Source organism: Rhinoderma darwinii, chromosome 4 (assembly GCF_050947455.1).
Source record: "Rhinoderma darwinii isolate aRhiDar2 chromosome 4, aRhiDar2.hap1, whole genome shotgun sequence".
NCBI classification, from domain to species: Eukaryota; Metazoa; Chordata; class Amphibia; order Anura; family Rhinodermatidae; genus Rhinoderma; species Rhinoderma darwinii.
The window spans coordinates 123,712,976-123,736,680 of NC_134690.1; the positions used below are offsets into that span (position 1 = coordinate 123,712,976).

The 23,705-nt window shown below is 42.2% G+C and overlaps 1 protein-coding gene across 1 annotated transcript in view; it reads left to right on the forward strand.

Moving 5' to 3' along the window:
- Positions 1-17,001, forward strand: part of TIPARP (TCDD inducible poly(ADP-ribose) polymerase) — a 37,578-nt gene extending 20,577 nt beyond the window's left edge. The window contains exons 3-6 of the mRNA XM_075864016.1: positions 6,749-6,917; positions 7,040-7,221; positions 14,488-14,763; positions 16,221-17,001. Of these exons, the coding sequence (XP_075720131.1) occupies positions 6,749-6,917; positions 7,040-7,221; positions 14,488-14,763; positions 16,221-16,668 (1,075 nt within the window). The 3' untranslated portion in view covers positions 16,669-17,001. The remainder of the gene's footprint in view (positions 1-6,748; positions 6,918-7,039; positions 7,222-14,487; positions 14,764-16,220) is intronic.
- Positions 17,002-23,705: the final 6,704 nt, after the last annotated feature.

A 23,705-nucleotide genomic window follows, 5' to 3' on the forward strand; every position in this document is an offset into this window, starting at 1 on the left:
GTTGGCGCTATATCAATAAAGATTAAATAAAGATTATTATTTACATGTTCCCATCTGAAGCTCCAAAAAAATTGCAAAAACTAGTGCTGTAGTATAGAAAGGAAGTATTCAATGTCTTGGGTCCAGAAACTCATGTGCACTGAGAAGTGAAAAACAGAATTCAGGAACTGAAAACCTCCACTGTTTACACACACCTATCCACGACAAGGTAGCCCAAACGTCTTCATATTAGTTGCCACCCAGCCTTTACGGACCGAACATGCTCGTGTGAACCCAGCCTAAGGGGGGATTCACACGAGCGTGTATTCGGTCCGTGCGGGCCGCGTGGTTTTCACGCGGCACGCATGGACCAATACAAGTCTATGGGGCAGTACAGACAGTCCGTGCTTTTTGCGCAGCGTTTGTCTGCTGCGCAAAAAGCGCGACAGGTTCAATAACTCTGCGTATTTCGCGCATCACGCACCCATTGAAGTCAATGGGTGCGTGAAAATCACGCGCACCACACGGAAGCACTTCCGTGGGACGAGCGTGATTCGCGCAACAGCAGTGAAAAGGATGAATGAAAACCGAAAAGCACCACGTGCTTTTCTGTTTCCGAACATCCAAACGGAGTGTCTTTGCGATGAGCGAAGCCGGACAAGCGAACCGAACTTCACCGGGTTCGGCCAAACTCGTTTTGGCCGATCCCGGCAAAAAAATTATCGGTACGCGACGTCAGGAGATAGTCACTGTCCATGGTGCTGAAAGAGTTAAACTGTTTCAGCACCATGGACAGTGACTTGCGATCCCAAAATACATTAACCTGTAAAAAAAAAACGAAGTTCTAACTTACCGATTACTCCTGTCTCCTTCCTGCAGTCCGACCTCCCGGGATGACACTTCAGTTCAAGTGACAGCTCCAGCCAATCACAGGCCAAGCACAGGCTGCAGCCAATCACAGGCTGCAGCGGTCACTTGGACTGCTGCGTCATCCAGGGAGGTGGGGCCCGATGTCAAGAGAGGCGCGTCACCAAGGACGCGTCACCAAGGACGCGTCACCAAGGCAACGGCCGGGAAGTTCTCGGTAAGTAGGAACTTTATCTTTTTTTTTTACAGGTTTTTCGCTGTTGTGTTCGGCATTCACTGTCGAGGGTGCTGAAAGATTTAGCTCTTTCAGCACCTTGGACAGTGACGGGCGTTGACAAGCCTCATCTCTATGATGCCGGCTGCGCGAAAATCACGCAGCCGCGCATCAGACACGCATGACACACGCAGCTGTCAAATGGTTTTTGCGCTCGCAAAACGCTGCGTTGTTTGCGCGCGCAAAAACGCAACGTTCGTGTGAATCTCCCCTAACAGAGACTTGAATATTACAACTAGAGTTTGTTTAATGTTAATTAATGAGCACATCATGTTTCACAGAACTTATTTATATTAAAGCTCAGCAGTTGGAATGACTTTGGTGTATCATGTGTCCTTTTTGTACATGTCACCAGGGCATGAGGAGCCTCGTGACACTTGCTGTAATAAAATAGTGCTGCTTGATTTCATTCTCTTCACAATAAGATCACATCCGGGTTCAGGTTTGATGTAGAAATACTTTGTCCTACAAGCCATGAAAGAAGCACATTGCGTGTATCAGTCCTCTTACATGCTGTCCTGAATAATCCCTTAATCCAGACTACCTGCCCGTATTAGTCTATTTTTATTTATATATTTGTTTTGTTTTTGTTACACTTTTTTTTTTTGCATTTTATTCATGGTTTATTACACAACATGGACATTATGTAACTGGAGAACTGTTTCTCTTAGAGCTTATGCCTCGTTCACATCTGCACTGGAGGCTCCATTAGGGGCTGTGCTATTGTTTCCGGTAAAATCAAGGACACCTTGTCAATGGGTTCCATTGGCCGCTGGCGGTATCCATTGTGCAAAGGAACCGTAGTTTCCGGTTTTTCAGCTCCTCTGACGGAGCAGAACAACGGAAAACACCGACGCAGATGTGAACATAGCCTAAGTGACATTCGTTTTTGCCTCAGGACATGAGACATTGAGCACCATGAATAAAAAGTGTTGTAGAACAAAAAGTTGAGCAGTATCCTACAGCAACCAATCAGATGCCAGATTTCATTAGAGATTGAAGAAACTTGCCAAACGTGACACTCACAGCCCCTCCGTTCCAGCAGTTGGTGGAAGTGTCAACTTCTCCGTTTAAAGACCCTCCCAACAATGACTTAATGGCAGAAACGGTTATGTTTTAACTGGGTGCTATGGGCAACAAGGACACTTTTTTTTACATTGGACCTATTTTGGTACCTGGTAACTTTCCTCATTGTATGAAAATCTTGGTTTGAAAAATAAGCAGCCCCTTTGTTTTCTTTATCATCGAGGGTCGCATCAGTCACATTAATAGTACATTCTAGTGAAAAGTAAGAAAACTCCTGCAGCTTAACATGCGGCGATTGGTAAATGTCACCTTTTGCAAATGGATTTGAGGGGCAAAATTCATTTTTTTTTCTATTTATTTTTCCACTAACCTCCGTTTTGGGTGAGGGTCTGGCAGCCCTATAGACATTAGATTGTTGGTGAGATCTGTTGATAAACATTTAGTTATGGGGCATGAGAGGCAGAAGATAAAATAGGTTTCCTCATTGGCCTCCACATCTCCGTGTCATGTCTAGGAATAATGTAACCTAATTACACAAAGCTTTCCTTTCTCTGGAAATCTGAAGAGCAAGTGTAGAATTGGTACAAGGAACATGACAATCTATTAAAGTTCAATCAGTGACCCCCACTTTTCCACACCCTCGCCGCCTGCTTAAAATTCATCTGTCCTTTTGTATCTCACGCAGCAGCCTGAGTAATTATGGGCTGAGGATCTGAATGTGATCTGTGGGTGTAAGTGCGCTGTGCCGTGATTAAAAGCTGCGCTATAATATCCGTTCTAATTATCCAGTCATGGAGCACCTCCGCAATAATACCGGCCTCGCACCAGGGATACAGCCAAGAGAAATGATATGTAAAAAAGTACAAAGGAGGAGTAAACCACTAATTAACTGGGAAGATCTAGCAGGTCGCCTACTATAACTGGAATGTTAAAAATCCAATACAGCCGTGTCTTAGTCAGACCTGTTTCTTGACAAGCTGGGATACAACCAAAATGAGCACCATTGCAGATACTATGGGGGTTTTACCGCGATGTCTCAGACCCCTGGATGACAAATTTGCCCAGTTATACATTGATATATCACTACATTTGGCCTCAAGGACACGACCGTATCTTTTATCCACAATTACGGATCCATAATTGCGGATAAAATACTGACCCATTCATTTCTATCGGCCACGGACACCTTCCCGTATATTTACGGGTCTCTGTCTGGGCTGTGCTCCTATACTTATTACTATGAGCACGGGCCGCAAATGTGGGTGACACTCGGCGGCCCGTCCGTGCAGTATCACAAGATGACAGAATACCTTTTTTGATTTGGTTTTATGTAAAAATAGCTAAAATTGTACCTCCATTTATATAGAAAGAGAATTATAGTTCAGGATTTTGTTTTTTCTATATAACTTGCTTAAGTGGATTCTAATAGTAGCACGGATCGGCGGCGGACTGTTCTGTCTTCTAGGCTCCCGTCTCCAGCACTGTAGGATCCCATTACATTCTACACTCCCTTACTGGAGACAGGTGCCTAGGAGACGGAGCAGGATGCTGTCTCCCACTGTGCGGTTATGAGCCGCACAGACCGCGCCTGGCCCAATCCACTATACAAGTTATATAGAAAAAATATATTATTTTGCTAGATCCTGCACTATAATCGTTTTTGTATATAATTGGAGGTATACTTTAAACATTGAATGAGGGAAAGTTATGCAACATTCTTATACTTTGTGTATTCAATCTGATTGCTGTCAGTGAATAGCAACATTCGTGGTTAAATCCAGAGGCTGAAAATCTGTTTTGATTATGTCTTACTGGCTGAGGTACAGAGGGAATTCTTATAACCTAAACAAGTCGTGACAGTAAGCCGACATTGTGAAATACCTATGTGCCAGGGCTTCTGCCATGTGAAGGGACACATGACTCAAGTGATTTAACCCCGAGCACTAACATTGCATAAAACTATTGTGCACATTGGAACAAGCTGCAACTTTTGGCAGCCGTCATGTTGCAGCTACGTCGCTCACGTTGTGTCGCTCAATGCTGCAACGACCGAGACTCATCACCCTGCGCCATGCACCATCGAAAGTGTAATCCAGTCGAGTAAAGTTATTTTATTTATTTTTTATAAAACACAGGTTTCTGCAAAGCACTTTTATTTTACCTATCCGTGCCTGAAGACTAATGTTTGTCTTACCTCTGTAGCCATCTTCACCTTTTAGTAAGTATACCCCTGTGCTGAGTACAACCAGCAGGTGTAACGTGATGTTACAGAACAGTCAGAGCTACCTACGAGCGCCTGGTAGGAACACATTGTACTGTGCACGGTATTAGGGGTGTATGGCTAAATAATACTGCAGCAAACGAAGGGTAAATTCATGATCCAAGTTTACTGGGAAGCCAAGTCTGTTAAAGAACGCAGTTGTGACAGATGTGACTCTTGAAAAACAGATGACTAAACTAGAAACCTACTAAACAGGGGACGTGTTGATAAGATATGTGAGCGGAGTGTTTATATGAAGGTGTCTAGAGATTACCATCACTTTTAACAGTTCTGTGACCACATCTTGGGATGTAAACATGTCAGGCTTCCTGTCGCAGAGATCAGCCTGACGATTGGGGCTGTTTTCGGTGCCGCTGACAGCGTTTTGATAGTCACGTAACATTCCATCTGTGCACTATTTGGTATGGAAAGAGAAACCCCTGTATGGTATAATGTGTGTATTGATTCACTATCCAGACCATTTTTCAGCAAGTTTCACACCACGTTTGGCTATACGTTTTAAAGTTCTGTTCGATTTTTTTTCATATATTATTTTTCTTTCAAACTGATCCGTTAACGTAGCCATAGTTTGTCAATGGGGCTTCCGTCATGGTTAAGAGTGTGCGTTTATCTCTGTCTGACCATTTCCGTTAGGATCCATTTTTTCAACAAGACAGACAACAGGGACTGTCACATTTTTCTGTCCTGTTCAACAACAGGATCCTGACGCCATCCTGTTGTCCAGACCCAGCAGTATAATACGTCTGACATTCTGAACTCCATTCCAAACACTACGTTGGGGTGTCCAGACACGGAGAACTGTGCTCCGTCCAGAACAGTGCATGACCCATAGAGAAAGCGACCTGTCTTACTCTGGTATTAACTCTGTTATTCCTGGAGCCATGCACTTTCCACAGATCCTGTGTAAAAAGGATCACATTCACTAGTAATATGTCCTTTGGTATTCCTCTTTGTCTTTGGCAGCAAGAATTGCGCACCAGACTACCCTATTCTTGCTGTCAAAAAGCAACGGAACCTGACTGAAACATAATTTACCAAGATGTTGACGAGAGGCTATGAAGTAAATAGTTTTCCACGTCATGGTTAATGATACCTAATCTAAGAAGTCTCTGTATTGCAAAATGTCCAGCCTTAGCGAGATAGCGTGAGAGAAACTGTATCAACCACTGTCTTCCTCATGCAAATGATTATTTATAGTCGTGCTAAGCACATATTTAGATAGCAGTCGTCTTCCCAGTTACTCTGAAGCCAGAAATTCCTTCCCAGCATGCACATATTCTATACATACACGGCTGCATAGGGACTGACACTTCTTACGGGGATAGTGTCCCTCATATACTGTATATTTATTGTATGCCTTCCTGCTTTATTCTTTGTTTTAGTGTTTTCACGTTGTTTGTGCGATATTTTCCTTCAGGTCGTGCTCAGTCATTATTGGTTAATAATAACAAGGGGTTTGGGGTACGTCGTGTTGCCTTGGAGATGTGTTTGAAGGTTAACAAGTTGGGCTGTTTGTGTTAGACATGCACGAATAGCGCACAAGAGGGCTGAGCATTTTCAGTTCTCCAAAAACAGACTTGTGTTTAGGAGCGCTGCCCAGTTTCATTTTTCGTTCACGTTTCTGCTTCCAGCTGTAGAACAGATGATCCCATTTAAGTCATTCATTCCTCGCTTTTCATTCACGGATAGGCTTAAATCGCACATGAAACTCCGATAGCAAACCTTGTTTTTATATGGCATCAGTTTAGCCAGTGATTTGGAAACTGTTCAGCGATTTATTCAGTCAGGTTTCAATTATCTAAAAAAACACAACTACAAAATGAGGCGATCTAGACTTGTATGATCACCCCGGGGTCTCTTACGTGCACACTGTGGATACATTGTATTGTATATTCACACCAGGCAGATTTGTTGCAGAAATTTCTGCGAATGAATATCAATTCCATACACGTGAATGGGGTTGTTTTTGCAGCATGTGCTTGGATTTCCACACACGTGAATAAAACTGATTTACAGTCGCAGAGATTTCTAGAACAAAATCCGCCACGTGTGACTGAACCCTAAGGCCTTGTTCACACTGTGCAGATTTGATGTGGATTTTGTATGTATTTTTAAAGCCATACCCAGAATTGGATCCAGGAGAGTGAGTTCTGGTTGCCCAATTGATTTGTGAATATGCAATCGCTTTTGTATATATGGCATGCAGATTTACATAGTAGTGATAAGTAATGTCACTTAACCGGTTATATTTTCTTCATATAGTGTAACCTTGAATGGCTTCAAACGTGTCATTTAATAATGAATTACATTTTTGTTTTTAGGGGACATGATTTTTTAGTAAACTTGGACTCCATGACTATTTATGAAAGTCTTGAATTTGACCAAATCCGACGACTGTCTACTTCTTCTACCTCCGGCCCTGCCTCGAATTACCACACAGTTTGGAAATACTATTGCAGAGATCACTTTGGGTGGCGAGAGTACTCTGAGGTAAACATCTTACTTCTAATCAATCTAATAAAGCATTATTGTAAAAAGCAGTACACACTATATCGTGAAATGTCTACAATGCCTTTGTTTCATTGTTGGTGATCGTGTTTTTTGTATAACAGCCTGTGGTGAAGCTGATAGAGGAAGCCAACTGCCGTGGACTGAAGGAAGTCCGTTTCGTTACATGGCACAACCAATATATACTGAATATTAAAGATGGCTTCCAGCAGAACGCTTGCTTCAGGAAGGAAATCAAAAGAAGGCCCTTGTTCCGGTCCTCAGTGATGTTATTGCCACATCTTCAGTAAGTAAAAATAATGTTGCCTCTTGTCCATTGCTAGTAAATATGTAAAGTGCTGAACTATAGGAACAGGATTCCGCTCCTATACGATTTGAACACTTTAAAGATTGCTGGGGCCCTACATTTAAATTTTATGGCCTTTCAATTATTGTCAGCGGTCATATCCCACGATCACCCACTATTTAAAAGAGTTGTCCGGTTTCAACAAATTAATGTTAGTTTTTTGTATAATTAAAAGTTAGGAATTAAACAATTAATTTTCCTACTGTATAACAACAAGCAGAGATCTTGAAAACCGTGTGGAATTAATACAGAAAGTATATTGGAAAATTGTGTAACTTTATATTGTATAAAAAAATAACATTGATTTGCTGAACGTGTACAACCCCTTTACATTTTGGTATTGCGAAAAGAGGAATGTCACTCTAATGCCCAAAAATAACTTAGGGTACACCTAAGGCCACACGGTGCGTCGTTGTTGCGCTTTTGTTGCATTTGAAAACCGCATGCAGTCAACTGCATGCGTTTTTTGTCTCTGTAATGCTGCCGTTCTGTTGCGGTTTTTTTACGCACATAGTATATGGACATAGTTTTCACTCGTGTTGTGTTAGTTAGGTGCTTCCTGTATATAGCAGCAGTCTGTCCTTAACTAAAATTACCTCTACACATTACCTAGGTGTACTCCTCTATCTCTACACATTACCTAGGTGAACTCCACTATCTCTACACATTACCTAGGTGTACTCCTCTATCTCTACACATTACCTAGGTGTACTCCTCTGTCTCTACACGTTACCTAGGTGTACTCCTCTATCTCTACACATCACCTAGGTGTACTCCTCTATCTCTACACGTTACCTAGGTGTACTCCTCTGTCTCTACACATTACCTAGGTGTACTCCTCTGTCTCTACACGTTACCTAGGTGTACTCCTCTATCTCTACACGTTACCTAGGTGTACTCCTCTGTCTCTACACGTTATCTAGGTGTAATCCTCTATCTCTACACATTACCTAGGTGTACTCCTCTGTCTCTACACATTACCTAGGTGTACTCCTCTGTCTCTACACATCACCTAGGTGTACTCCTCTATCTCTACACATCACCTAGGTGTACTCCTCTGTCTCTACACATTACCTAGGTGTACTCCTCTATCTCTACACGTTTCTCTACACATTATCTAGGTGTACTCCTCTATCTCTACACATTATCTAGGTGTACTCCTCTGTCTCTACACATTACCTAGGTGTACTCCTCTGTCTCTACACATTACCTAGGTGTACTCCTCTATCTCTACACATTATCTAGGTGTACTCCTCTATCTCTACACATTATCTAGGTGTACTCCTCTATCTCTACACATTATCTAGGTGTACTCCTCTATCTCTACACATTACCTAGGTGAACTCCACTATCTCTACACATTACCTAGGTGTACTCTTCTATCTCTACACATTACCTAGGTGTACTCCTCTGTCTCTACACGTTACCTAGGTGTACTCCTCTATCTCTACACATCACCTAGGTGTACTCCTCTATCTCTACACATTATCTAGGTGTACTCCTCTATCTCTACACATTACCTAGGTGTACTCCTCTGTCTCTACACGTTTCTCTACACATTATCTAGGTGTACTCCTCTATCTCTACACATTACCTAGGTGTACTCCTCTGTCTCTACACGTTACCTAGGTGTACTCCTCTATCTCTACACATTACCTAGGTGTACTCCTCTGGCTCTACACATTACCTAGGTGTACTCCTCTGTCTCTACACGTTACCTAGGTGTACTCCTCTATCTCTACACATTACCTAGGTGTGCTCCTCTATCTCTACACATTACCTAGGTGTACTCCTCTATCTCTACACATTACCTAGGTGTACTCCTCTGTCTCTACACATTACCTAGGTGAACTCCTCTGTCTCTACACGTTACCTAGGTGTACTCCTCTATCTCTACACGTTTCTCTACACATTATCTAGGTGTACTCCTCTATCTCTACACATTATCTAGGTGTACTCCTCTATCTCTACACATTATCTAGGTGTACTCCTCTGTCTCTACACGTTACCTAGGTGTACTCCTCTGTCTCTACACATTACCTAGGTGTACTCCTCTATCTCTACACGTTTCTCTACACATTATCTAGGTGTACTCCTCTATCTCTACACATTACCTAGGTGAACTCCACTATCTCTACACATTACCTAGGTGTACTCCTCTATCTCTACACATTACCTAGGTGTACTCCTCTGTCTCTACACGTTACCTAGGTGTACTCCTCTATCTCTACACATCACCTAGGTGTACTCCTCTATCTCTACACATTATCTAGGTGTACTCCTCTATCTCTACACATTACCTAGGTGTACTCCTCTGTCTCTACACGTTTCTCTACACATTATCTAGGTGTACTCCTCTATCTCTACACATTACCTAGGTGTACTCCTCTGTCTCTACACGTTACCTAGGTGTACTCCTCTATCTCTACACATTACCTAGGTGTACTCCTCTGGCTCTACACATTACCTAGGTGTACTCCTCTGTCTCTACACGTTACCTAGGTGTACTCCTCTATCTCTACACATTACCTAGGTGAACTCCTCTATCTCTACACGTTTCTCTACACATTATCTAGGTGTACTCCTCTATCTCTACACATTATCTAGGTGTACTCCTCTATCTCTACACATTATCTAGGTGTACTCCTCTGTCTCTACACGTTACCTAGGTGTACTCCTCTGTCTCTACACATTACCTAGGTGTACTCCTCTATCTCTACACGTTTCTCTACACATTATCTAGGTGTACTCCTCTATCTCTACACATTATCTAGGTGTACTCCTCTATCTCTACACATTACCTAGGTGTACTCCTCTATCTCTACACGTTTCTCTACACATTATCTAGGTGTACTCCTCTATCTCTACACATTATCTAGGTGTACTCCTCTATCTCTACACATTACCTAGGTGTACTCCTCTGTCTCTACACATTACCTAGGTGTACTCCTCTATCTCTACACATTATCTAGGTGTACTCCTCTATCTCTACACATTATCTAGGTGTACTCCTCTATCTCTACACATTATCTAGGTGTACTCCTCTATCTCTACACATTACCTAGGTGAACTCCACTATCTCTACACATTACCTAGGTGTACTCCTCTATCTCTACACATTACCTAGGTGTACTCCTCTGTCTCTACACGTTACCTAGGTGTACTCCTCTATCTCTACACATCACCTAGGTGTACTCCTCTATCTCTACACATTATCTAGGTGTACTCCTCTATCTCTACACATTACCTAGGTGAACTCCACTATCTCTACACATTACCTAGGTGTACTCCTCTATCTCTACACGTTACCTAGGTGTACTCCTCTGTCTCTACACATCACCTAGGTGTAATCCTCTATCTCTACACATTACCTAGGTGTACTCCTCTGTCTCTACACATTACCTAGGTGTACTCCTCTGTCTCTACACGTTACCTAGGTGTACTCCTCTATCTCTACACATTACCTAGGTGTACTCCTCTATCTCTACACATTACCTAGGTGTACTCCTCTATCTCTACACATCACCTAGGTGTACTCCTCTATCTCTACACATTACCTAGGTGTACTCCTCTATCTCTACACGTTACCTAGGTGTACTCCTCTGTCTCTACACATCACCTAGGTGTACTCCTCTATCTCTACACATTATCTAGGTGTACTCCTCTATCTCTACACATTATCTAGGTGTACTCCTCTATCTCTACACATTACCTAGGTGTACTCCTCTATCTCTACACATTACCTAGGTGTACTCCTCTATCTCTACACATTACCTAGGTGTACTCCTCTGTCTCTACACATTACCGAGGTGTACTTTATCTGGTCACATTACCTAAGCACAGTCATATTATGGTAGTGCACAGGAGTATGACTGCTGTTCTCTGTTCTCTTAGCTTCTCGCACAACAAAGGTTTTACACAAACTCATCTGGGTCTACAGCAATCCCCACTGCCATTCTGCAATGTAAACCTTGTCAGAATATTTGTCATGTTCCACGGCAGTGATGACTTGAGTGGATGCGTACGTTTATTTGGCAAGTCCCGCAGCTTAATCGGTTTTGATTTGAAGCTGTATATAAGCTGTTTATGGCATCTCATGCACAGCTGGAGGCAGGATTGCACAGTCCCGTATTTAGGAACACACTGTCCTCTCGAGGCATGGCGAAAAGCTGAAAGCCTGCAGGCCTGACATGCATGATCTAGTAGGAGCCGCACGTAACAGAAAAAGCCTGTATGAGCAGTTATACATCATCACAGAGGTTATAGACTCGCCATAGTTGCGGCAGCGAGCTGCACGTAGGAGTTAAATGAAAGGCAAAAAAAACGAAAATGTTTTGTCTGCTATTTTTAGCGTTTGGAGGTTTATTCCATAGTCTGACATGTTTAGGCTTGATCACCTCCGGCTACAGAGAGGTAATGGCGTGAAAGCAGCAGAGTTGTTGTTCTGATCCCCGTCAGTATTTGCAGCGAAGTACAGGAATTTGTGTTCATATTAAACCAACCTTTCAGGAAATTCAGTTCACTGCCATATAAAGTTGGTGAATCCCTGTATAATACACCTGTGTAGGTCCCTGTTATTGTGCTGAGGTAGTGGATCAGATGTACTGTAGCTACACAAGGACAGGTGGCAAGCTGGAGCAGCGGAGCTGAATGTTATGCCGCACGATGTGACACAGTATTTTGTTTGTATTGACGACTGGACACCCTGCTAGGAGGAAACTCATGATTCATTACACGGGGTCATAAATGGTACAGCTTGTTGTGCTGGTTATGGAGAACATTGCTTTTATCTTCCTGTTTTTGTTCTTTTCCCTAGCTTAGTGTGATTACTTAGGCCTATGTTGGCAGCTATGAGTTATACTTATTACTCTTGACCATGACCATTTAGGTTGTGTTCACAGGCTTCAGATTTGTCACAGATTTTCAATGCAGATGTTTCAGATCCACGTCAAATTTGCGACGTGTGAGCTCAGCCTTAGGGCACGTTCAAATGTGGCGGGATTGCTGTGGAATTCCGCTGCAGACAGTCCGCACTAGAAATCCGCAGCAGACAGTCTGTCCATTGGTTTCCACACCTTTTTGGTTATCTTTGTGCAGACGTTGGCGGACAACTCCGCTGCGGACCATAGGCTGCGGTGCGGAATTTGGTGTCCGCAGCATACACTGGCTGTTGCGGACTTGTGGCGGAATTTCTCTATTGACTTCAATGGAGTTGCAAAATTCCGCAATGAAATCCGCAGATGTTATGTGTGTTGCGTTGCGTATTGCTTTCACGAACATTATATTTCATCATTCTGGCTGGACCTATGTGTTTCGAGGTCTATACCCAGACTGAGATGGAATGTTTTAAAAGAGAGCAGGAAGTACTCTTCACCTCAATCCCCAACGACTAATCCGCAGCAATTTACTGCACATTTTAGGCAAAGGCGCAACGGAATCTGCAACGCAGATTATGTGCGGCATTGATGCGGACAGGGTCTGCAGAATTCTGCCACGTCTGAACATGCCCTTACAGTGGCTTTCAGATTCCTCTGATGGTTTTCCTTACGTGTTTGTTGAGGGACCTGTGTTGCGCTAAGCGGTTATCCGTACCAGACAATCCCCTTGAAATATGCCACACAATATTGTAAAGCTAGTGACTGACCGCTAATGTACTTTGGTCCTGTATATGGGAAAATGGCTCACTGATCGCTTTACATGGAGCAGAATAACGCAGCGTACTATTTTCAGAAACATTTCCATGTTTCCGCTCTTATATCTTTGTAATTTAGCTTCAGTGCTCCCCCACCATCACTATTTGTAAGGCCATGTTCACACGGCTTATGTTCAGGCAGAAGAATATGAGGCTGATTTTAAGGGGGGAAAAAAGGCTTGGAAATCCAGGTGTTTTTGCAGCGTTTTTTATTTTCGCAAGCGTTTTTGAAGCGTATTTTCTAAGCAAGTGTCAATGGGAATTGGGAAAAACCAGCTTGTAAAACGCTTCAAGAAGGGACGTGTCACTTTTTTTTTTATACAAAACTTCTTTTTATAGGGCACTTTTTTTAATTCAGCAGTGTAAACGTATGCCTTGTTTGAACAACACAGCGTATTTTCCATTGAAATGAATGATAAGCCGTTTACAGGCGTATTTCAAGTGTGTTTTGGAGCGTAAAGCCAGCGTTTTAAGCTCCGAAATATGTTGTGTAAAGAAGGCCTAAGTGTCTCTCCTAAGTATAGGGTTTATTACCCCATTACACCTTCTTCGTATGAAGAAAGCAATGAGATGAATCATATATTGACTCTATAATAGATAATGCTATTGCAAATACCAAGCAGCCATCATGAAATGGGTATAAGATATTTTTACATAGAATTTACCACATATTTCGTACTGTCCACTCACTTATATCAGTTGATAACCCTTTTTATAACTCCGCTGTTCACATGATTGTATTATTATAAGAAAATGCAGTGAAATCTCCACATAATGTTCCACACAGAGGTGCCCGTCATTTGGTGGGTCCTCCTGGTATTATGAGGTGAATGTGTTACATTAAGCCTGTGCTGAGAAAGCTGTTATTGGTACACTACTCGGTCATTTAGCTTTGCGGGGACACCGCGGCGCACAAGTCTGACTGCACTACCCGTACCATTGCCGAGCCATTTGAGAATAAATGGGTTTACAATTATAGTGTTGGTTCAGCTTGAAATCAATTCTCCTACACAATGTATTTTGTCTGCTCTAAAAGGTTCCATTTATGATGGCTTTCATCTTCTCTCTGATTCTAATTTACCTGTAATAAATTGGCTGTATTTTGGGATTATCTAAAAGGCTTTTTTCCTCTTGTATAAATAATCAACATGAATAACATTGCAGCTTCTACAGAGGCCTCCTGTATGGCTAGAAATGCAGCGTTACATGCCCCACTCCCATATTACTGCATCATTTGTTGCCTTTCAGGACTGTAGAAAAGCTGGGTGACAATTATTATAGAAGCTATATTGCTGTACAAGTACATGATCTGCATTCTGCTTCCCAGCTGTAAATTCAGAGGAATACTTTGGATGGAAAGCTACTTATGTGTAATGGAAGATGTTCTAACCCTTATTTTATGTGCGCCGCACCACGGAGCCATGTCATGAGGGTTTATATGTGATCGTTGATGCATGTAATGTTCAAATGTCAGAAATTCCACATGAACTATTTCATCCTTTGTCTCACCCTAGGACACTGAGCGGTGTATCCCCGGTTTCCCCTGCAATAGCCGAGTCGGCATCTCTGCAAGTCTTATCACCTGTTGCTATTACAGCCCCAAACTTTTACCCTGAAACCTGGATTCCCATGGACTCATCTCAGGAGTTTATACAAGTGCCTATGCCAAAGGAAGATAAAAGTTACAGAACAGTTTATACTTTATTTCACAAAACTGTGCCCGAGACCAAGTTCCGAATATTAAAAATAATGCGAGTTCAGAACCTCTTCCTGTGGGAAAAATATAAAAGGTAAACGTCTGTTTGTATGTCATGTGGAGGGTGTGATAGGAAACGTACAGAAATGTATTGCTTGCAGCACTCGGCTGTTTTCATCAGTTCTCTAGACTTTGAATGGAGCAGCAGCAGCACGCACGCTTAAAGAGGCTCTGTCACCAGATTTTGCAACCCCTATCTGCTATTGCAGCAGATAGGCGCTGCAATGTAGATAAGAGTAACGTTTTTATTTTTAAAAAACGAGCATTTTTGGCCAAGTTATGACCATTTTTGTAGTTATGCAAATGAGGCTTGCAAAAGTCCAAGTGGGTGTGTTTAAAAGTAAAAGTCCAAGTGGGCGTGTATTATGTGCGTACATCGGGGCGTTTTTACTACTTTTACTAGCTGGGCGCTCTGACGAGAAGTATCATCCACTTCTCTTCAGAACGCCCAGCTTCTGCCAGATCACGCTGTGACGTCACTCACAGGTCCTGCATCGTGTCAGACGAGCGAGGACTCATCGACACCAGAGGCTACAGTTGATTCTGCAGCAGCATCAGCGTTTGCAGGTAAGTAGCTACATCGATTTACCTGCAAACGCTGATGCTGCTGCAGAATCAACTGTAGCCTCTGGTGCCGGTGTCCTCGCTCGTCTGACACGATGCAGGACCTGTGAGTGACGTCACAGCGTGATCTGGCAGAAGCTGGGCGTTCTGAAGAGAAGTGGATGATACTTCTCGTCAGAGCGCCCAGCTAGTAAAAGTATTAAAAACGCCCCGATGTACGCACATAATACACGCCCACTTGGACTTTTACTTTTAAACACACCCACTTGGACTTTTGCAAGCCTCATTTGCATAACTACAAAAATGGTCATAACTTGGCCAAAAATGCTTGTTTTTTTAAAAATAAAAACGTTACTGTAATCTACATTGCAGCGCCGATCTGCTGCAATAGCAGATAGGGGTTGCAAAATCTGGTGACAGAGCCTCTTTAACCGCTGCTCCATTCAAACTTCCTCGAGCGAGCGGCTGGGGGACCAAGTTGCTCCTTTCTAGTTACCGTTAGGGTCCCAGTTGTTGAACCCCCACCAATCTAACATTTCTCACCTATCCAGTGAATAGATGATTAATGGGATCTTGAAGGTCGATAACGGGATAGATTACATATTTCTTTTTACTGGGCTGCTCTGGGAAGATCATACATTGTGACTTTACAGCTTATATCTGTAGTTATGGCATTACTTGGGACTTTAGATGAACATCTGTAAAGTCAAAGCTGTACAGGGAAAGTCAGAGGTGTTTCCCATTCAAACAAATCCGGTTCCTGTTCTTATATTCCAGATACCTTTTGAAATCCGCAACCTAATTGTTTGCAATAAAGTCGATTTACCTAAGGGGTTATAATGTAATGCCGATTTAAGACCATTACTACAGACATAGTAAAACAATGAAGAAGCACAATTTTAACTTACGTTATCATCACTCTCCTAGGAAAAAAGAATTCATGGCCAGGAAGATGACAGGACTGGACAGGATTATGAATGAGAGACATCTGTTTCACGGGACCTCCCAGGATGTTGTTGATGGGATTTGCAAACATAACTTTGACCCCCGAGTCTGTGGGAAACATGCCACCATGTTTGGACAGGGCAGTTACTTTGCCAGGAAAGCAAGTTATTCTCACAATTTCTCCAAGAGGTCAACGAAAGGAGTTCACTACATGTTCCTGGCAAAAGTATTAACCGGAAGATACGTTGTAGGGAATCACACCATGAGGAGGCCTCCTCCGCTCAACCCAGGAGACATAACTAGTGACCTTTACGATTCCTGTGTGGACAATTTCTTTGAACCTCAGATCTTTGTTATATTTAACGATGACCAGAGCTACCCCTATTTTATTATCCAGTATGAAGAAGTTAGTAACACTGTTTCCATCTAAATGAAAGGATGCTGCTACAGTCAGGCCTAGGAGTCCTTATTTAATTTGACAAAGAGACTAATAAAACCCTGAAACTTCCAAGCTCTGTGATAAAGACCAACAGTGCACTTGTTAATAATTTATGTGCATATTGTAAATATTTTTCAACGTTGACTGTCTAATTGTGTGCCTTTTTGTTAATAAAAATGTTTTATTTATGTGAGTAAATATCCATGTGCTGAAATAGAAATTTGTTCTGGATGCTTTATGTAGGAGACTTATCACACATCAGGCCAAGTCCAGGATAAAGCTGGACACAGACGTAACTACTTTGATTTCAAATGGATAAAATATCCAGTATTGTTTGGATCGTTTTTAAAAAGGACCTGTCTGTTTTAGAAAATATATGCATTCTCCAAAGAATATCAATTCTGAAGAATCTTTTCTTGCTGTGTGCTGTTCCTCTGTTATTCCTCCTGCAAATGTATGAATACATTGACAACTTAGTGTTACTGTTCCCCTTGTCAATATAGTGTGTCTCTACGCCGTTTTCAGAACAATGAAGTTCTATGGGTGTATACACATGTACGTTTTTTTAACGGCCTGTGAATACCGGCCGTTAACCCCTTCCCGACATCCGCCGTATATATACGGCGCACGCCGGGTGGGGGAATATGGAGCGGGCTCACGGGCTGAGTCCGCTCCATAGAGCGAGTGTGTCGGCTGTGTGTTACAGCCGACACTTCCGGCATTACGAGCGCGATCCCGCTTGTTTAACCCATTAAATGCTGCGTTCAATAGAGATCGCGGCATTTAAATTACTAAAAACAGGGGGGCGACCTCCTGTAACGTCTCAACGGCCCCCCCGCGGCGAGATCGGGGGGAGCCGTTGGTTCACACGGCTGCCTGGGGGTCTGAAGAAGTCCCCCAGGTCCGCCATCTTGGTACTCCTATGAAGCTCTGCCTCCAATACATTAGTATTGCAGTATATCGTGCAAGTGATCTAACGATCGCTGGTTGAAGTCCCCTAGGGGGACTAATAAAAAATGTAAAAATTAGTTAAATAAAGTTTTGTTTTTTTTTGTGTAAAAAAAAATTAAAAAATTTAAAGTTAAAAAAAAAAACCCTTTTTCCATTTCCCCCCTAGAGCATAGTAAAAAATTAAATAAATAAACATAATTGGTATTGCCGCGTCCATAAAAGTCTGATCACAATATATCATTTAACCCGCACGATGAACGCCGTAAAAAATAAATAAAATTGTAAACGCCAGAATCTCTATTTTTTGTTCACCTAATCTCCCACAAAAAATTTAATAAAAAGTGATCAAACCGTCACATTTACACCAAAATGGTATTATTAAAAACGACAGCTTATCCCTCAAAAAATAAGCCCTCATACCACTTAATTGACTGAAAAATAAAGAAGTTACGGCTCTCGGAATTTGGCGAAACAAAATACATTTTCTTTTTTACACTTAGGTTTTTACTTGTAAAATATAGAAAAAACTATATATATTTGGTATCGGCGTAATCGTATTGACCCATAGAATAAAATAACATGTTTTAATTGTACAGTGAATTCCGTAAAAATGACGCGCAAAAAACCAATGAGGAATCGCTGTTTTTTTTCATTTTCTACCCCACAAATAATTTTTTTCCCGTTTCCTAGTACATTATACAGCAAAATAAATGGTGCTACGAAAAACTACAACTTGTCCCGCAAAAATCAAGCCCTCATAGTACTATATCGACGGAAAAATAAAGACGTTATGGCCTTTGGAAGGTGGGGAGGGAAAAACGAAAATGAAAATCTGAAAAAGGGCTGCGGCGTGAAAGGGTTAAAGAGGCTCTGTCATCATATTATAAGTGCCCTATCTGCTATATAAGGAGATCGGCGCTGTAATGTAGGTGACAGTAATGCTTTTTATTTTAAAAAAAGCTATCTATTTTCACCACTTTATTAGCGATTTTAGATTTATGCTAATGAGTTTCTTAATGCCCAAGTGGGCGTTGTACAGAGAGTGTATGACGCAGACCAATCAGTGACCAATCAGCCTCATGCCCTCCTCCATTCATTTAGTCAGCGCATAGGGATCCTTTTAGATCACTATGTGCTGTCTTATACTAACACATTAACAATACTGAAGTGTTTAGACAGTGAATAGACATTCTTCGGGATGTCTATTCACAATCTCTGCACTTCGTTACTCTTTCTGTGGTACTTACAGCAGAGCAAGCGTAATCTCGCGAGATTACGTTGTAGATGACAGGTTACAACGAGATTACGCTTTGCTCTGCTGTAACTACCACAGAAACAGTAACGAAGTGCAGGGATTGTGAATAGACATCCTGTGGAATGTCTATTCACTGTCTAACCACTTCAGTATTGTTAATGTGTTAGTATAAGACAGCACATACTGATCTAAAAGGATCCCTATGCGCTGACTAAATGAATGGAGAGGAGTGCATGACGCTGATTGGTCAGCGTCATACACTCCCCTGTACAACGCCCACTTGGTCTAAGGTAAAAACACGCCCACTTGGGCATTAAGAAACTCATTAGCATAAATCTAAAATCGCTAATAAAGTGGTGAAAATAGATTGTTTTTTAAAATAAAAGGCACTGCTGCCACCTACATTACAGCGCCGATCTTGCTTATGTAGAAGATAGGGCACTTATAATGTGGTGACAGAGCCTCTTTAAAAAATAAGACATGTCCTATTTTTGGCTGTTTTAACGGCCAGCCGGCTCCCACAGAACTCAATGGATCAGTTTTTACCGGCTGCTTTTCAGGAATCAATCCTTGTAATAGCCGGTAAAAACTGATCCTAGGCCGAGGACTCCCCACACACAGCGCATTGCAAAATCTCTGGCTGGGGACTCCTGTCTTGTAGATAGTAACCCCCCCCCCCCCCCCACACACACACACACACACATGTAGATAGCAACCCCTATCCCCCGTAGATAGTGCCACTAGCTCCAAGTAAAAGGGAAACCCCAGTGGTCAGACCCCGCTCTGGCCGGGCATTCTGCTCCTGGAGAAGCCCCTGGCGTCACTATCCATGTATGGACAGTGATGTCAGGGGCTACTACTGAAATGGAATCCCCGACCAGAGCGCTGCCGATTCTCTGGCAGGGCATTCCGCTCTCCTGACGTCACTGTCCATATATGGAAAGACGTCAGGGGCTCCGTCTATGAGTGGAATCCCCGGCCAGATGGAATCCACTCCTACAGTGGCGCTATCTACAGGGGAGGGGTATGGTGCTATCTGCAAGGGTGGGTGCTATCTATAGGGGGGGGTGGCGCTATCTATGTGGGCACTATGTCACTTTATATGTGGCACTGTCTACAATGGGCACTGGCACGTTATATGTTGGCACTGCGGTACTATCTACATGGACATTGTGGTGTTTTCAGGGGGTTGGGACAAAAAAAGAACCTGACAGATGAAATCCATTCTTTTTGGTTTTTTTAACGGATGACAAACGCCAATTAAAAACGGACGGACTGGAAATAGATGTAAATTTAGAGACACACTGATGCAAAACGCTATGAAAAACTGACAGTTGATCAGTTTTTAATGGCCATTTTTTTTTCACTGTCATGTTAATGTAGCTTAGGAAAGATGCTCCAGAATAGTTATTTTATCTGAAATGTAAGTATTTACTAAAACAGACATTAACCAATTGTCCCATTAACAAAATTAACAAGTGAATGGAATTTAGCTGCAATATCAGACACAGCCCATGGACAAAAGTAGCGCTGTTTCAGAAAAAAAACTGACCTTGTTTTCTAAGGGTATGTGCACACACACTAATTACGTCTGTAATTGACGGACGTATTTCGGCCGCAAGTTCCGGACCGAACACAGTGCAGGTAGCCGGGCTCCTAGCATCATACTTATGTACGACACTAGGAGTCCCTGCCTCTCCGTGGAACTACTGTCCCGTACTGAAAACATGATTACAGTACGGGACAGTTGTCCTGCAGAGAGGCAGGGACTCCTAGCATCGTACATAAGTATGATGCTAGGAGCCCGGCTCCCTGCACTGTGTTCGGTCTGGTACTTGCGGCCGAAATACGTCCGTCAATTACGGACGTAATTAGTGTGTGTGCACATACCCTAATCCTGCACAACCCATTTAATGACACTTAAATAGACGTAAAGCTTAAAAAATAACCAACTATCATCAAAAGTGTAAAAACAATTATGATTGATCGTCCATGCAGCAGTTACTGTTAAAGAGGTTGTTTCATCTTGACAGCCCCCTTTTAATATGCCCTTTTAGAGTCCTTTGCTCGGGCCCCTCTTCTATGAGGCATTTGAATGGCTGCATGTAATACTACATTTCCCCTGTAGCGGCTGATGGAGGGGAAAAGCTGATCTTGTCAGGAGTCTCATGATGAGACATCCCCTTTAAAGAGGCTCTGTCACCAGATTTTGCAACCCCTATCTGCTATTGCAGCAGATAGGCGCTGCAATGTAGATTACAGTAACGTTTTTATTTTTAAAAAACGAGCATTTTTGGCCAAGTTATGACCATTTTTGTAGTTATGCAAATGAGGCTTGCAAAAGTCCAAGTGGACGTGTTTAAAAGTAAAAGTCCAAGTGGGCGTGTATTATGTGCGTACATCGGGGCGTTTTTACTACTTTTACTAGCTGGGCGTTCTGACGAGAAGTATCATCCACTTCTCTTCAGAACGCCCAGCTTCTGCCAGATCACGCTGTGACGTCACTCACAGGTCCTGCATCGTGTCAGACGAGCGAGGACACATCGACACCAGAGGCTACAGTTGATTCTGCAGCAGCATCAGCGTTTGCAGGTAAGTAGCTACAACGATTTACCTGCAAACGCCGAGGCTGCTGCAGAATCAACTGTAGCCTCTGGTGCCAATGTGTCCTCGCTCGTCTGACACGATGCAGGACCTGTGAGTGACGTCACAGCGTGATCTGGCAGAAGCTGGGCGTTCTGAAGAGAAGTGGATGATACTTCTCGTCAGAACGCCCAGCTAGTAAAAGTATTAAAAACGCCCCGATGTACGCACATAATACACGCCCAGTTGGACTTTTACTTTAAACACGCCCACTTGGACTTTTGCAAGCCTCATTTGCATAACTACAAAAATGGTCATAACTTGGCCAAAAATGCTCGTTTTTTAAAAATAAAAACGTTACTGTAATCTACATTTCAGCGCCGATCTGCTGCAATAGCAGATAGGGGTTGCAAAATCTGGTGACAGAGCCTCTTTAATGATTTCCATTTATGGTTGGATTGTTGAAAATATGCGTTATGGCCTATTGATTAACGGTGTAAGTCAGCTGCATCCATAGTTGCAATTGTTTAATAAGGTTATTTACTAGATGAGTAAGCTTGTATGTAAATAATTGTTCATCTCCATTATGCAAAAAGGAAGGTTCTCCAAGGAGGGCAGCTGAGCATCTGTTCCTCAAATACTATTTATGCGTCAGCAACACAGGACATGAATTAAAATAAACGGTAAAATTATTGGTTATATTTTCCAAACAATGCACGCAAAAAAAAAAACGCCCACCACACAACAAAATGTAAATGGAGCTGAAATGTCCTGCAGTGCTTACACTTGCTAATATGTACTATACTAATATTTGGTCACTGGGTGCTGATTGCCAGAACCACGGGGGATTGATTATTTGCTTGCGTCCAGGTAGGTGGTCTCTGTGAATGAGATACCTGGTATAATGTCCATAAAGGGCAATGAACTTATCTTATATGTACCGCTGCCACCTGTACGGGCAGGAGTATATATATATATATATATATATATATATATATATATATATATATATATAAACAGTCCTAATCCCGACAGCACTGCTCAGGGTTCCAAATGTAAACACTGCCTGTTAAAAGCGTGAATACCACATCTGCTCTGTTATTTGAGCCCTATTAATATATAGCTATCGGGCACAGAGAAGGCGGCAAAAGTGCGAGTAGTACATACAATCTTGTGCATTTGCCGTGGTCAATGGTCATAGTTTCAGCAGTTTTAGTAAATGTTCTTAGACCTGCCCTATGAAAAACTGTGATTGCTGTGACTCGTAGAAACTGCAATTTCTTATATATGTGTGTGCGTGCGTGCGCGCGTGCGTGTTTTTAAAGGGGTATTTCAGCCATACCATTATTACCTATCCATGTGATAGAGATAAATGTTAGATCAGTAAAGTTCAATGGGGAAGGGCAGGGGTCCCTTGTTCTAGCCATTGGTGGGGGTTTCGAGCTGTCAGACCCCCTGGGATCTAACATTTATCAGCTATCCTGCTGAGTGTAAAGTAAGAACAACAATAGCCATCCTTGAGGGTTGTTTTTTTAGTATGGTATTTATGTTTTATAACAAGTGACTATATAACCACACCAGAGTCAAAGGCATGAACAGTGAGGGGGTGAAGATGATTTTCTTATGAGCGGTCACTCTTCTTTTTAGTTAAAGTCAGTGTGTTGTCAGAAAATGACCGTTTGTTTAAATCAAGTTTTTGTGTTAAACATATTTTTAAGAACTTTTGATGGTGTTTTTGGTAATTTCTTATGTTGTTATCTAAAAAGAAAATCCTAAAATCTTGTTTTCATTCTGGCTAATGAGCTTAATAGACTGACACTTCCTGTTCTGTAGTGACCAAAAAGTGGACATCAGAATATCCTTAAAAGTATTTAATCAGGCAAAGTAGTTTATCACTATGAACGACGTTTTGCGCTTATGCAGAAACCTTTTTCAATTGACAGTAGTGTTCATAATATCAAGTATATATAGCACAAAGGGGCATGTCAAACATGAATCAATCAAGTGATTATATCAACATATGTTAAAACACCTATAGGACACATACACCTCAAACCACGTGTAGAACAATTAGCTGACTTCATACTCCAGGTAGTAGACAGGTGATGGGAAGCACCCTCCACGTGAACTCTTTCATTTTGGCAAGTCAGCTTTCCTCTGATTCCAATGCACGTGTCTTTTTTAGTATCCAATCGTAAGTCAGTACTGTATGACGTACATACCGGGGGAACTGGTCAAT